Raw genomic sequence first — 17,500 nt, forward strand, 5'->3', positions numbered from 1 at the left:
TGTTTCTTCTAAACTCCAAGATGGTTCCTCAGAAAGTATTTTCATATCTCCGAGTTGGTCCACATGCTCAGATGCCTCTGGTATGGGATAGGGGGAGCATGCAGTGGAGTTTCCTGTGCTCGTTCTTCCTGCCTTGTCATCTGAAGTTGTTCTTCTGAGCACAGGCAGACTTTGGTTTCTGATGGGATGAACTATTTCTTTTAACTCTGTCAGCTGCTTGTAGACCTTTTCCCCTTGTGGCTGTTGTGAAGTCATCCCCACCCATCCATAGTGCCGAAAATTATTATCAAAAGCATCTGGTATATATAACTTGTGCCTTAACTGAGTGTAGGGATGAAGGCTTGTCAGCACCTATTTTAGTGCCTATGTGAAATGGAAACTTGATAATTATAACTTGACATATCTTAACATTTATTTTACCAGTGAGGGCTTTGTTTGAACGTTCAGTGAAAAAAGGTTATTTTTGTATACTTACTGAAATAGATACCTATGTATATTTTCCTACTGCAAAATAACTTTGATGACTTAATGAATTCTTATTAGGGAACCAACAACTGTATGGTATGCAAAATTAGGAGAAACTGTTGGTTGAATATGTAGACATAATTACCTACCCAGTTTCAGTAGCTCAACAAGTTTCAGTTGTATACTGGTCTTTCCACAGTACAGTGAAGACCAGGCCAGGTACCCGAATTCATGCAGGTCGTCGTACACAACCATAGTGTTCTTTGCGAATTGAATAGCTCCTTGAACACCTTGGTTGCTTGATAAGAGACTTGATGTGTTTCTCTACATTGGTAAATGCAGTCACTAACTGTCCATTGTGGATAAACTCCAGACCAATCTCCTCTTTCAATTTATTCTTTCTTGCACGCAGAGCGTCCCTCATAAAATGTTAGTTTAAAGGGTTTGTTAAAGTCATTTCCCATTTCATAGGGCACTGTGGTTGCTAGTTTCTTTTTTAAAGTTATGGAAAAGTAAATCATAATAATGAAGTCAATAGAAACTGAAAAGTGAGTCCCTTGAATTGTTGCTAAAAAATTACTTTAAATGCATATTGAAACATCAGTTGAGGAATAATTTTTTTTATTCCCACTTTGTCAACCTAACATACGTGCTGAATTTTTGTTATTGCTTGGTCATTCAATGTCTTGATCGCATCAAATTATTTATTGTTAAGGTTTTTTAGCTATTGTCTCAAACCTCCATAGAGACACTACCTTTATCTAAAAATAGGTCCCTCGGGGGACATGTGCTTACGGGTAAATGTCTGTGTGATTGTTGACATGTTTTTGTAACTTAACTTTGGTTAACTAGGGGAGTTTTTTCTCAATTTCGTGAATGAACTTTGCCATTTGAAAATCTACCAGCTCCTCAGCTGTAATTTGTCGTAACATACTATTGGTTGGCTTTTTGCAAAGTTCTTCCAGTTTATTGTCTTTCTTTAATCAACAGTTACTGAGCGAATTTTCTTGTGAGCACTGGGCGATGGGCTTGACTTTGTCAGTTGCTTCACACTGATTGTCTTGCGACAGGACAAAGAGTATTTTGACTTGAACTCCCCTATCTTTTGCCTGATAATGGCGGAACAGGTGAACAGTTAAGTCGATTTCTTCCTCCATGATGTTCTGCTAGTTATCCCAAAGGCCGTGATTTTCCACATTAAATGTGCATCAACACACAACAAGCACACGAAATCTTTACTTGCAGGGCGAGTTTGGAGATCACTTTTGGAGAACCTAAAATGCCAGACGATTCCATTATGGAGTTCCTGGGATTAAAACTCGAAACAAAATATTTTTTGGAAACGAACTGTCAAGGAACTATACAAGGAACCTTGCGGGAAAATAGTTGTGGCAAAATTGATGAAAGTGAGGCTGATAAAAGCTAGGTTCCATTTAATTTGATGCAGGCTTAACAGGAATAGTCGAGCCGACTAGCAGAGGTCCCTTCCTCTTTCTGGCTTTAGTTTGAAGATCGAAGGGACCTCTGCTCAAAGGGTAGTTGCAACTAGGCATACTACAAGTTCTTTTAAGTAGTTAAAATGATTTGCATAGTGAGCCATTCAGTGCCTAAATTGCAATGTAAACCCTGTGCACCCAGATCAGTACGTGGTCTTTGTAACCACCCAGAAAACCGGTGTTGTAGACTAGTCTTATCTGGGTTTTATTCCTCAAAGAAATGGTGGGACAAAACAAACCACCTAGATGCAACAGGTATTTTGCAAGTACCTAATGCAACCTGCTATTTTTAAAGAGCAATTTACGATTGAAACGAACATGCTACCGTGCAGATTGTCTGGCTCATGGTTGTAATGGATCTTTGAATAATATTATTTCAAGGGTTCATTCTCCAATGTTTTCATACAATTAACCCTAGCATTTTTTATTTGCTTGTTCAATGAAGTGTGTCTCTTCCGGTACCCCAGAGAGAGAAGATGTTGTCTATATCTTTTCCAACAGATAGGCTTTATTGCGCTCTTTTTTAATAACTCTGTTTCTACTTTCGCCATGAAGATATTTGCAAAAGCAACAATGACCTTTGTTCCCATCGCTCAACCTCGTTCCCAGAGTCCTCTCTCTTCCTTCCTCGAGAAAGTTTCCTGGGTGCGGCTGGTCACGTGTCCATGTATACAAATCAAATCTGCACCGAGAGTGGGTCTTTGACTTAAGGGTAGAAACTGTTTGTCTTTTCAAAATGGCGCTCACGTTCTTAAGTAGACTTCAAGTTGCGTTGCTTTCGGTTGGCTATAAGGATACTATTTTGAAAGTTAAACAAGTGATTTGTCTGGAGGCGCTGTATTTAAGGAAAGATCTAGTGGCAGTGCTTCCAACAGGATATGGAAAATCGCTAGTTTTTCACGTTTTGCCGCGATTGTTGAAGGAAAGGGATAAAATAAACACTTCTCCAAGTACGACTTGTAAGTCCGTAGTTTTAGTTGTTTCACCCTTGAACGCCTTAATGTACGACCAAATTTCAAGCTTGAGAGAGAAAAAGGTGTAAGCAGCGATTTCACGTCGGCTAGTAGGCTCAGAAATTTGAAATTTTGAGCAGCGGATTTTCTATCCAAGCTGGCGGCGGGTGCCATATTTAATTTTTTCAAATTTATACCAATTTATACATGAATATTTTAGGGTTTTCCTTGGAATTCTCGGATAGCTGCAAGGTCACCAAACACCACGAAAAGCCATTTTGAAAGAGCTTCAATTTCAGATCTCTCTTGGAAGATGAGGGTAAGTACAAGCTTCAATATTTATATTTTAATATTTCAGTGTATCACAAGGTCTGAACTGAGTGACTGGAAAGAAAATGGAGATTTTAAGGTGTATGACAGCTTTTTCAGAATTTTAAAACGGTGGATACCTCCGAATGGCATTGCTAGTTTGAATGGCGAGTGCTTAATGTGGGTTTCTTGTTTACAGGTGCCGTAAATTGGTACTGGGATTTAAGTTTGATTCTGCAAGCTTGCATCAAAGCTGAGAAAGATGGATTTGTAGCCAAGTTCTGGCTGGCTATATTTTATTGCTTCAAAGTTGTAGCTGTAACACCTGAGAGTAGTGGTTCGGTAGTCAAGAACACAAGTGCTGTTCAAGAAATTCTTATTATGGGAAGGAAAAGTCGTAACAGAAAAAGGAGTACAAGGGCTATGGCAAGACGAAAGTAGTATAGGAGTTGGGGGTACGAGCACATTTTTGCAAAAATGTTCCAACTCCATACTACTTTCCATTTAATGGCTACCAATTTTTGATCTCGTATTTTTGTTCTACTATTTTTGGAAATCTATATGTTTTTATTGTATAAAATTAATATCTCATATAATAGTGTAATGATATAATAGTATAATGAGTTGTAAAGAAATACATGAAGAACTTGTCAATATGGAACAAGTGGTCTGTCCATTCTGCAATAAACGAATATCAAAGCGTACTAAAAAAACAGAACAATGTTGCGGTGAACCGTTTATAGTAAAGGATAATACCATAGTTTGTAAAAAATGCGGAACAGGTCAAGGTTATACACCTCTTATAGAATATGTTGACTTTTATGAAAACAAACAAAGATTTCACCGTAAATCAATCTATCAGCGAAAATATCATATAGAAAACATAATGAATAACATAGCTGCAAAAAATGGTTTTCAGATAACCGAGAAAAATAGAGATAAGATATTGAGAATTTTTGATGAAATTGGTAAGGTCGTAAAATCTGTGAATATAGACAGAAAGCGTATGATTAACATAAATTTCATTTTGAAACAAATATTTAAAATGCTTGATCTTCCTTTTGAAAAGGTCAAGACGAGTAAATCCAAAAAGACACTTCAATCATATGAACAATATTGGAAGGACATAAAGACACTGATAATCGATGAAATAAACACAATAGTTAAGGAATAAATTTGTCATTGTATTTAGCGTAGAACTTATCAACACTAGGACAAACATCAGTCACAAAATCATCTACATTTTTTAATTCTGTGTGAAACGATGGTTGAAAATCACCGCTTCTCAACATGTCTTTTATTGAATTCAATAGATGTTGATAACTTTGGTATGCGTATGTGCAATTTTGTATTTTAAGATCCAGTGATTGGAAATCCATGTAAGACTTGATTAACAAAGCACAAGTGCTTATTGCTACAAGAGCTATACCTCCTGTCACCACAGCACTAATAATTCCACCAGGACCAGTTATGACTGAAATAGAATTTCGCATCAGTTTTAATTTTTTATACCGTTTCACAGCCTGCTTAAAAGCCCAGTATTTTCTGTGGTATGTTTTGTAATAGCTTTTAAGTTCATCAACCTGATCTTCTGTAAGTTTGTCTGAAATATGATTCCAGTCAAATATTTTTTTTCGTTTGTCAGTCATAATTATAGTTTAGATTGTTAATCGTCTGCATAGACAATATAGTATACCACTGACTTGACCACAAAAAGGTGATCTTTTAATCAGTTTAGTTGTGTATTTTTCTGAAATAGCATAAGTGTAACCTCTACCGAGCTTATGGTGGTCATAAAACCTCCCGGAAGCATCATGTAATACACTATGTGAATTTAATATATTAATCCAACCGAAGATCTTTTCAAGTAACCATGTTAGACAGCCACTACCTGGTCCAAGAAGACCTATTTCACCATTATTGAGTTCAAGAATCTTATTTATAGATATATCTCTTTCGAGATGATAAAAATGCAGGTATCTATAAACAAGTGCTGATTTTAATATTTTATCGTCAATGTTTGGATGTTTTTCCTTTGTTTTTTCAAAATTGTATGTCACATATTCAAGCAATAAATTGATATACATATATATTTACGTTATATTATACCTTTGCATTAAGACAGTAAGATGGTCTAATATTGTTTTTTCAACGTATAATGCCATATTATTTTAACGACCAAAAGACTTATGTGAAATTATAAAATGAAATTTTCTTGAGTCTGCAGTGCCTGAATATGTAATTTTTAATTTTCGGATATTCGAGAAAAGTCTGTTAATGTTTACAGGGATGCTTCTTTTTGAAGAAAAATTGAGATTATAAACGGATGTATTTGTTGTTTCTATTGTCAGCCTATGATTGCTTGAAAGGGGATATAATTTATCAGTAATCAAAGTTACAGCTGCGATGTACATATCTGTTGGCATTGCTACATACCCTCCAATGAGTGTAAAAATACATTCAGTAGCAACTGAAGCTCTTGATGTTTCTCCCCATAAATAAGATACAAGATTTGTGTTAAAAAGGTACGACAGATTGACTGCATCCGTGTCATTGACAGGTGATGGTAAACCTGTTATTTTGTTGTTATTCATATCGATTGGTACATGTAGTTGAAATTGATTATTTGCAACCTCATACGCCTTTTCATAATCATAGATCGTAAAATCGAGATTGTTTTTTGCTTCACCTTTTATGCCGTAAATTAGAACATATAAAGGCAATAGACTAGGGCTAAGGTTGTCATAAGTACATTGAACATTAACATACAATCTTCTTTGAATTTGTTTAGAAGTACCATCAGGACTCAAATTCAATATACTGCGAAAATATTTGTAATCGGAATTTATTCTTATTGTGTTGTAATTGTCGATGTTCATGTTCAGTCTTTCAAATTGTATGTTGAATCTGCTGAACTCTGTGTTATGTCTACTATCTTTTTCGAAATAGACTTTAACACACACTGTATAATTGTCACTGAAATCATCACGTATCATTTTAAACAAATTGAAATCAAACCTTCCTTTGAACAGACTGGATCCGTCATTAGTTTTTTGAACTTTCATAGTAAATGCCTTCTTGTTCGTTTTATGAGGCGAGTCATTATAGGTGATTAAATTAACATCCTGAATACCGAAATCTTCTGTAAATTCTCCATCATCCATTGCATAGGCTAAGACGTTTTTACGGTTTTCGTGTGTGCTTATATGACTCTCCGCTATTTTTTGGTCTGTATATTTATTATTTTCGGTACTTATAGTTGAAAAAGCATCATTTACTTGCTTCAAAGTTATAGCATCTTGATTATGTGTGGCGTTTCCGAGATTTATTATTCGTTGATTGTTCATGTCTAGATTGGAAGTCATTGTATTACTGCCGTCTCGTAAAACGACTTGATTTATTTGTTTGACATGTCGAGATCTCCAGTCATCTCCTGTGTACCATCTCGTAACACAACCTGATTGACATTTGGTTTGGCGACTAATGCAGTATCAATGTATCCTTTATTTACAACATCAGTCGAATTTGAACCGTTACCAACCTTTGTAATTTTATTGTCACCAAAGTCAAAATCACCAGTTACGGAAACTGTCCCATCTCTTTTCAAATAATCAGACAAATCTATGTTGTTGACATGTGTTTCAAGGTATTGCTTATTCACAACATCAGTGTTATTCACGGGATTTGCGACATTAACAATACGTTTATTTTCAATATCGATTGTTTGACCAGATTTTGCAACAAATCTGCTTCGAACCTCTTGGAGGGTCGTCAATTGATCTTCGTATGTGTTAGGTCTCGTGTTGTAAAAAGTTTTGTATTGACAATCAATAGCATAATCGGTATTTCCAGTCTTTAAAAAATTTCGTGTGAACCAATTCATATTGATGGCGTCTTTGCTGTTTGTGCGTGGGTCTGCTAAATTTTCAACAGTGTTATTTCCCATCTGCAAATTAGAAGACATTGGTTGTGTTCCGTCCAACAAAAGAACTTGTTTTTTCACAAGCACATCATTGTTGTCTGTTCCTTCGGCTGTATTTGTTATTTTTTGATTTTTCATGTCAATAGGATTTTGGACTTCGATTTTGCCATCGTCGACATTTAAATCCATGTAATATGTATGCAAATGCAGGCTTGAAACAGCATCCGATTGGCCATGCCTTGCCGGCGCTATATTTTCAACACGTCTGTTATCCATATTGAGGGCTCCAGTCATTGCATTGCTTCCATCCAATTTTAATGTCTTTGAAACTTCTGAATCAACATAACTCTTGGTGGTTGCATCGTCATTCGTTTGCGGTGAAGCTACATTTCTCAATTTTTTATTTTGAATATCATAATCACCATCATCAGTAAGTTTAAAACCGACACCAGGTAATCCTTTTACTATTTCAATAACTTTGTCATGCACTGTCGTTTCTTCGGGTAATTTGCCATTAGAGTAGCTCATATATACATGGGTTATATTGTTCCATCAAAGTTCATTGTTGTAAATTTCCGTGGCTTATCGATATATATGAAGCTGTAAGGGTCACCAGTTGCTTTTTCGTATAATTGTTTTGATACATTGTTTTCTCTGCAAATAAGCGATTTTTCGTTGTTGCTTGGAAATTCATAAATAGCAAAATGTGAGCAGTTTAATCTGATATCTTTTGGAGTTTTATAATATGATTGACTGAGATAAATAACACTGCATTTTTTATGTCTTCCCTGAATAAAATAGTCAACTAATGGCTTTTGGTTTCTATCACATACAAAATCGTCAAATATTACCAATTTCTGATTTTCACTGTCAAGATCGTTTACAGGAATGATTTTATCATTGCTTGCTTCAATAACATCATAACCAGCCTCATCACTTATTGGTTTGAACTTATCCATGAGATTCTGATACTTTGACTGCTCTAAGTTTTTTGCATAAAGGTATATTTTATCAAAGTACAACAAATTGTAAATCATATGCATCAGTGTATTTGTTTTTCCCGAACCAGAAGGTCCACAAATGAGCATGCGGAAGCATCGATCAGGCATGAAATCATATATTTGTTTGAAATTGGATGTGACTTTATCGTCAGTATCATAATTTGGTATTTTCATTTCTATATTATATGGGCATATTATTTCGATTACATGGTGTTCAACATGGTGTTTGACATGGTGTTTAACATGGTGTTAAACGTTATTTTTTATATATGAATTTCCATTTTTATGTAACGTAACAATATAACGATAAATGAGTTTACTTAAGTGGAAAGAACTCGCAAAGAGTAAATCTGAATTTGGGGATAAGATCAATTATGTCCGTAATGCGATTAAAAAGCATGATATTGATCAGCAGACCAGTCAACAGGGATTTTCAAAAGTATTCAAACCAATTACAAGTAAATTAGATGATGTTATTGACAGTAATCAGGTTTCAAGGTTGCCAAGGAAAAAACGACCATTAAAGAAAGGAGAAGTTCCAGATTACGGCATTGACATAGAGGATGAAGTTCCAGATATGAATCTTGGTGAATAATTTGAACAACCTGTTTTGCCACAGCAAGAAAAACAACTGGTGCCAAAACCGTCAACATATGAAGAATCTTTACAAGATCTTCTGGAAGGAAAAAAAGAGATTTATGTTGATCCTAAGTACTTTCCTGAAGAACCAGAATTACCACCAGAATATAATGATGACGATGAGATCGATTATGGAATAGATGATGAAGATATGGATAATGAGATATTAGGTGATCTTGGTCTTCAAAATTATGATTCTGTTGAAAAGGTAATGAATCAACAAGAAATGACTCAACGAAAGAACAAAAAATATCTCAATAAGATTGTCAATGATGCTAAATTTAAAAGAAATCAATTGAAAGCCTACAAAGGAAACGTTACAAAGCAATACAAAAGTGGGAATATAACGGAAGCTGATAGGCAAGAGGAAAACAAAAGAGTGGATCGCGCTATGAGAACTCTAAATGAATACATAAAACATTATCAAAATAAAATCGAAACAAAAGGTTCTGGTAGGAAAAAACAAAAAGGTGGTAATGTGATATTTTTCAACAAACCGAAAGAACTCATAAAAAAATTGGATTTGATTATTGGTGAGATATTGGCTGGTAATACAAGCATTGACATGCGAAATATGGGTGTTTCTATATTGGACACATTATTAAAAATGTCGACAATTAACAAATCACAATATGGTAAATTATACAAACAATATTTCAAAATTTAATGTAGCTTTATTGTATAATGCAACGAGAGATAGTTTTATCATCTTATAGTGTAAAAAATGAATTGGGTAACAAACCAGAAGATTTCACTACAAATTTCACCAGACTTATAATTTTAGACAACAACAAGCAATATGTCATTGGTCTGAATCGAGTTATTAACATGTCATTCACTTGGTTCAATGTTAATGCTGGATACAAAAATCAATTGATTAAATACAGCTCAGATAATGGTTCAACTTTTAAAAACATTTCACTTCCAGCCGGTGTGTGGAATTATACAGATTTCAACACATACATAAAAAATCTGACAAAAATCAGCAAAAAAACCGGTGATAAAACTGTTGATACGTATCCGATAACTCTTGTATTTAATGACACAACATTCAGGGTCACGATTATATTAGCCAATGATTACCAACTTGATTTAAGAGCGAGTAATTTTAATGACCTAATAGGTTTTGACAAAAAGATATTAGCAAGTGGAACTCATATTGGATCAAGAGTGCCAAATCTCAGTCAAGACACAGAAATTATCAATATTCATTGTGATTTAATTGACAAATCGCTTGTAGACGGCAAAGAAACAGACATTATTTATTCATTCTCAACCAGTGTACTGAAACCAAGTTACTCCCTGACCCTCGAACCACTACGAGTTACATTTAATCCAGTTAATAAAATTACAATTTCATCAATCGGAATCCGGATAACCGATGGAAAAAAAAGATTACTGGATCTAAATGGAGCGGATACATCTTTTTCACTGATTTTGAAAAGCATAGAATAATATAACATAAAAGTATAAATGAAACCGTATGAATTCAAGAGCTTTTATCATTCAAAACTTGGTAGATTTGTTTTTCAACACAAAGGATCAGGACTTATCATTGATAACATTTTCAAACCGTTAAAGAGTGTGGCATCATCTGTTTTCAAGAAATTTGCTAAGCCAATGGCAAAGAAGGCATTAGAATCAGGGGTTTCCCATGCAGGTGATCGTATGGGTAAGGCGGTATCAGAAAAGTCAGGAGACCTAATAATGAAAAAATTGGCAAATTTGAGAAAAGGAGCTACAACACAAAGGGCAATTGTTCCATCCTCACCCATTAAACAGCAACAGCAATATGAAAGTACTGATATGATCCTCAATAGATTGATATCAGGATCTGGAAGAAGGCGTAGGGTCTTCAAATAAATAACATGATAGCAAAATTATATAATATAATAGTATAAATGGCTTTTAGAACAAGTGAATTTTTACAAAGAAATGAGTTAGTGCGTTTCCAACTTGATGATGTAATTAGAGCCCCAGCCAATGGTCAACATCAGGAGAAAAATGGATATACATTTACAATCAATGATCGATCGAGTTTTTACGATTGGTACAATGCTTATTTCGAGGTTCAGTTTCAGGTACAAAAACTGGCTGACGGTACAGCTTATGGTGCAGATCGTATAACAGTCATTAATGGATCTCATTCATTGATTGGTCATATGATGATAAAAAGCGCTGGTAAAATTGTGTACGATACTGATAATTTACACAAGGTCGTTTTTGTCAAAAACCTCCTCGAATATAGTGACGATTTTAGTCGCTCAGTAGCCAAGAATAGTCTTTGGCATTTAGATACAAGTCATCTTATAGCAAATGCCAATCAAAATACAGGATTTGAGGCTAGACGACTTTTAACAACGGGGAATTCTGATGTCAATAGAATCATACCTCTCAATCGTTACAGTTTTTTTGAAGAGTTGGAGGGTAAGATGCTGGTACCAATGCAGCTTGAATTTACTTTAAAGCTACCGGATGATAGAGAACTACTTCAAAAAACTTGATGCAGTTGATGATGGAAGGGTTGTCATTAACAGATTTCTACTATGGGTTCCAAAATTGACACCAAAAGACAGTCTGTATGATAAGTTCATTGGTTCTTTTTTGAAACAGGATAAATGGACGTATCTCAGAGAAATGTATGAAATGTCAAGTCCTAGGAATGGTAGTGGATTCTTCCAGATTTCTTCTAGTATCGACAATGTCAAAGCAATTTTTGTATACCTACAACGAGCTAAAACAAGGAATGAAGCGGCAAATCCATATGAATTTGATACAGTCAATATAAATGCCGATCGTGGGAATGGTAGTTATTTGACAACATGCAGATTAGAATATGGTAATGGTGTCTTTTATCCCGAAGTTGAATATGATTCTGAAAGTAAAGTAAGAATCTTCAACGATTTTATGTCTTATGCAATGAGAAGAAATGATTACAACACCGGAACTCAGTTGAATATAGCTAATTATAATAGTCTATATCCACTGATATATTTCGATCTATCATATCAGGCAGAGAAAGTGACAAGAGATCCCAAACAGTTGATTTTTAGGTATAAACTCAATGCTAATAGTGCTGGCGACAGTCCTTTCAACGTACATGCTATCGTTTTATATGAAGAAACAGTTGTCATTGACAAAGTCGGAAATGAACTGGTTATAGTATAAGCCCACAACTGAAATAGTAATATGAAATCAAGTAAATGACTCCTATTTATTTGTATATGTTTTGTAACTGGAATTATATAACATATATTATATGACTGAACTTCATGAAATCAACGTAAGACTTTCAGATAATCAAAAAAAGAATCTGAGTAATGCTTACCATAAAAGGGAAACAATTGTTCTAAGACTAACAAATGATTCTCTTAATGGAAACGACACTCTTTATGTTCCAGCAATGGTAAAAAAAAGATTACAAAAAAATCGCAAATTGAACAAAGGAATGGATATAAAACTCGCCAAGACGAATATCAGGAAACAAGTTGGTGGAAGTCTTTTGAGTACCGTATTGTCACTTGGAATGAGAGCTCTTCCAACTATTGGTAAAACCCTTGGGTTGAGTGCTCTTGGTGGTTTAGCAGAAGCCGGAGCTAAAAAATTGATTGGATCCGGTCAACAGACTGGTGGTTTCCTTATACCCCAAGATAAAATTAATAAGCTGATAGAATATAAACATCTTTTATCGACGAAACAAAAACAGGATATATTAAATGCCCTTCAATCGGGTTCAGGTGTTCGTATAAAACCGACCAAAACACAATCAGGTGGATTTTTAGGCACTCTGTTAGCTAGCATTGGAATTCCTTTGGCTTTGGATCTTGTGAAAAAGATGACTGGAAAAGGAGCACCGAGGATAGGTATACCACCTTGGTTTAAAAATGGTACAGGAGCACCTAGAATGGGAATGCCCCCTCCATTTTATAGTTATCCGCCATATGTGACTGGTAATGGTAAAAAAAAAAAAACCTCGGCCAAAAAAGGAAAAGGACTGCTGTTAGGGAAAAACTCGCCTTTTCGAAACATTCCAATCATAGGAGACATATTGTGAAACCAAAATTTCACAAAAACACCCCTTTGAGCAACCATGATCTAATAAAATGGTGTAAATATTTGAATATACCAATCAATGATGTACTGTCAAGAGACGAAAATGTTCCACATAACCATAAACAGGCGTTATTTATCTACAATCTAGAACCAGCTTATATGAGCGGAAGTCATTGGGTTGCAACATATGTCAAAGACAATGTGATAAATTATTTCGATAGTTTTGGTATGCCCCCGTTTCAAGAGATTGTAAATCATGCCAAAAAGAAAAAATTAACTCTATTGCACCAAAACAATCAGATACAAAACATACAAACAACAACTTGTGGGTATTTCTGTTTATACTTTCTAAATGAAATGAATAAGGGTAATTCGTATTATGATTTATTACAAGTGTTCGACATAAATGATACAGTGAAAAATGAGAGTTTTATTGAACATTATTTTAGAAATATCTAACTTATATATATTATGAAATCATATTGTGTTAAACAAAAGAAAGTGACTGAATGTACTGAGCCTTCAGGTTACAAAACAACTAAAAATGGCAGACTAATGTTCTTTTGCACTTGTGCTGAATGCGGCATTAAAAAGACCAAATTTGTTAAAAAACAGGGAAACTAAACAGCCTGTCAGAGATGGCAGGCAAAGGGATCATGTCAGATTTAGGTAATACAGCAGCAGAATTATTTTTAACTAAAGGAGTACCTTATCTTGGCAAAAAAGCCGTTGAAATGGGTAGATATTACACATCAGAAATGATGCGAGATCCAAAGTTACAGAAAAAAGCTATTGATTATGCTTTGGATAAACTTAATCCAGCAATTCAAAATGTTGGATCACAAGCTTTAAATCAACTGTCGACAAAAATAAGACCAAACAAAAAATACACAACAAATAGAAAAGATCTTGATGGTGGTGCTCTTGATATTCACAAAGCTATTGGTAAATTACCAAAACCAAAAAGCGGATGGACACTATCCGGTCATAAATATACAGGACCTTATAATGATTTGGAAAATCAACTGAAGTATGACCCAAAAACTGGTCAAATATTGGAAATATATGATATGCCCACTGGAAAAACTGATGCGATCGCAATGCAGCATGACGTTGATTATTCCGTCTGCAAGGATGATAGGAAATGTAAAAATAAAGCAGATAGGAAAATGGTTCAAGCTTTAGACAACGTACCGTATAATGAAAGACAATGGGGGCATTGGTTGGCAAGAAATGTTATCAATACAAAGCAGATACTAGGTCTAGGAGTTTCAAAAAACGGAAAAAGCCCTCGAGTGAAGAAAACTGGCAAGAAAAATTAGCAGGTGAATTACATGCATCCATAAGACGCAACTTTACTCGGCGGCGTGTAATCGTAAATCATATTGATGAAATATGGGCAAGTGATCTAGTTGAAATGCAAAAATTTAGCAAATGGAATAAAGGTTATCGGTATCTTCTTATGGTTATTGATGTTTTCAGTAAATACGGTTGGATCACACCATTGAAGGATAAGAAAGGTGAATCCGTTACTGAAGCATTCAAATCAATATTTAAGGAAGGTAGAAAACCACAATATTTATGGGTTGATAAGGGAAAGGAGTTCTATAACAAACACTTGAAAGACTTGCTGGAGAAAAATGGGATACATATGTACTCCACTGAAAATGAAGAGAAATCCTCAGTGGTTGAAAGGTGGAATAGAACAATTAAATCCAAAATGTGGAAACAGTTCACTGTTCAAGGTAACACAATGTATCTCGATATGCTGTCCAAACTAGTGAAACAGTACAACAAGACAAAACATTCAAGCATAAAAATGACACCTGTAGAAGCCAGCAAAAAGAGCAATGAAGGAACCGTTTACTTCAATCTATATGGTGACACAGAAACATCAAAACAGAAACCTAAATTCAAAACAGGTGACAAGGTTTGAATATCCAAGTATAAACGGAATGTGTTCGATAAAGGATATACTCCAAACTGGACTGAAGAAGTATTTACGGTTTATAAGATCCAATACACTAATCCAATAACATACAAACTAAAAGATCTCAGAGGTGAAGAGATACAAGGCAGTTTTTATGAGCCTGAATTATTAAAAGCCAAACAAGATGTTTTCCGTATTGATAAAGTAATCAGAAGAGACTATAAAAAGAAACAAGCTCTGGTAAAATGGAAGGGATACAGTGATGAATTCAACAGTTGGATACCATTAAAAGATATTAAAAATATATAAACAGATATATGTATAATATATCAAGTTAATCACGGCACATACTGTTTATTTGCTATTCGTAGCCCAAAATATTTAATTGTTTCTGGCTATGTTTAAACGCACTCAAAAATATTTAAAAATAAAATATATAGTTAATTATATAAATAGAGTTACAAAAGACCAATTACAAAAACAATAAACTAAATATAGACATTAATTGTTACATCAACAAAAAAGACCAAATATGGTTCCGCGGCAAAGAAATAGCTTTGATACTGAACTATAAAAATACACGAAAAGCGATCAGAGATCATGTGCATGAAGACGACAAAAAATTGATGGACTTAAAAATCAAGCCAAAATCAGGGGGGAACGAAACGTTCCCCCCCTTAAAAAGCCCCGAAGATGGCATAATTAAGTGCTTTTACACAAAATCTATATTCATCAATGAATCAGGATTTTATTCTCTCATTCTTTCTTCCAAACAACCTGTAGCAAGAGAATTCAAACATTGGGTAACCAACAAAGTTTTACCATCAATCAGAAAGAAAGGATATTACAACATGAAAAGCAAAAAATTAATGATTGAAAGTGAATATGACTTGCATTGCAAAGTTGTGCAATTTATAAGAGACAAATATCCCGAAAAAGCTTTAATGATCGCTGGTCTAGGTGAAAACCAAAAATCTCCTTTAATACGCTCAACATCATGGAAAAAAGGTTACATGTCAGGACAATGCGATCTCATGCTGTTAAACCCGACAAGTAAACACAATTCTTTATGCATTGAATTTAAAAGCCTGACAGGTTCATACAATGTGTCTGAGAAACAACTTCATATGAAAAAGATGTATGAAACGAACAAATGTAAGTATCTTATGAGCAATTATTATGATGATGTTATATTTGAAGTCATTAAACATATGGAAAAAAGTAACAAATATATGGAACGCAGATGTAGAAAAAATATCTAAATAATAGTATATAAATGTCGGAAAAAACTCAGAAAGAAATTATGACACATATAACTGAAATTTTGAATCCTAAAGAATCATGCCCACCAGATTTCATTGTGAATGATGACGTCACAGAATATGAAAATGAAAAGATCAGAAAAATGGTTCAAGATTTAGGTTACAAATATAGAGTGCATCAAAACGCAACACACTTAAAAAATAATGTATAGTATCTATATATGGAAAGGGAAAATCTGAACAAGCCTTATAACTGTGATGATTGTGGAACATTAGTAAAACCGAAAGGAAGACCTAGATATTACACTGATGAGGAACGACGTCAAAGGAAAACAGATTATATGTTGCATAAAGAATGGTTTTGTCAAATTTGCAACAATGGTCATAACTATACTCTTGCAGGAAAGCATAAACATTTACACACGAACAAACACTTTAAAAACTCTCTGAAACTTATTCAAGAGGAAACAGATTAAATTCATTTAAGTTCATTATATCTCAAGTCATCCATGATTTGGATGCGTTGAAATAGTTGTCCTATATCTTTTTTAAAGGCAGTCATTTTCATGCATGAATTCAAACGCACTAAAAATGGCTTAAAGAATTATTTACTATAACTAATATATAGAATGAATAATATGTCACATTATAGTATGAATAAAAAAGATCTCAAAAAACTGAGTAAATCTGAACTGATCAAATTACTATTGAAGCAAGATAAAAAACCAGAGCCAACACTAAGGACTGTAAAACAAATAAGACCAATCCCAACACCTCGTAAGAGTGTGAATCAAATGGTTCAAGATTATGAAACCAACATAATTCTTCCACCACTGGAATTCAGGGATAAACCAATCCCAAAACCAAGAACCAAAAAACCGGTTCCAACACCAAGAACTAAGATTGAGCAAACAGCAAAAGCATTAAAAGGTTGCACAAAGTCTTTTGAGATAAATATCAAAAACAACAGAGACCCACTTATGCAACTGCAAAATACAAGAAAGGCTGTTGCTAACCATATTGAAAACATATTAATATCAACGAAAGGGCTCAAGTTTGTTGAAACACTGAGGGTGACATTTGAAAAGGACACAGGTCATGAAGAAAGAGTCATTAAAACAGCTTATTTCAACAGTCAACCCCAAACAATAACAAATGACACACAAATTGAACTAGCTTTATCTTTATCAAAACAAGAAATCTTAAATAACATAGCTGTATGGATTTCAGAAGGATCTGGTTGGACTGTTCAATCTGTTGACAATCATTATCTTATGTGGTAAAATACGAACCAATGAAAGGATCATCATACATTAAACTACCACATGAACTCAGAAACAGTTCTCAAAGTTTAATAAACATAAAAAACAGTGAGATGGTGTCATATTAGGCATCTTAATCCTCAAGACAGAAACCCTCAAAGAATAAAAAAATCAGATAAAGCGTTCATGGAAAATTTAAATTATTCAG

The 17,500-nt window shown here is 34.3% G+C and overlaps 1 protein-coding gene across 1 annotated transcript in view; it reads left to right on the forward strand.

The window, feature by feature from the left end:
* The first annotated feature begins 17,478 nt into the window (after positions 1 to 17,478).
* Positions 17,479 to 17,500, forward strand: part of LOC137977104 (uncharacterized) — a 1,713-nt gene continuing 1,691 nt past the window's right edge. The window contains exon 1 of the mRNA XM_068824388.1: positions 17,479 to 17,500. This exon is cut by the window's right edge and continues 1,691 nt beyond it. Coding sequence (XP_068680489.1) covers positions 17,479 to 17,500 — 22 coding nt within the window.

Source organism: Montipora foliosa, chromosome 11 (genome assembly GCF_036669935.1).
Source record: "Montipora foliosa isolate CH-2021 chromosome 11, ASM3666993v2, whole genome shotgun sequence".
In the NCBI taxonomy this organism is placed as follows: domain Eukaryota; kingdom Metazoa; phylum Cnidaria; class Anthozoa; order Scleractinia; family Acroporidae; genus Montipora; species Montipora foliosa.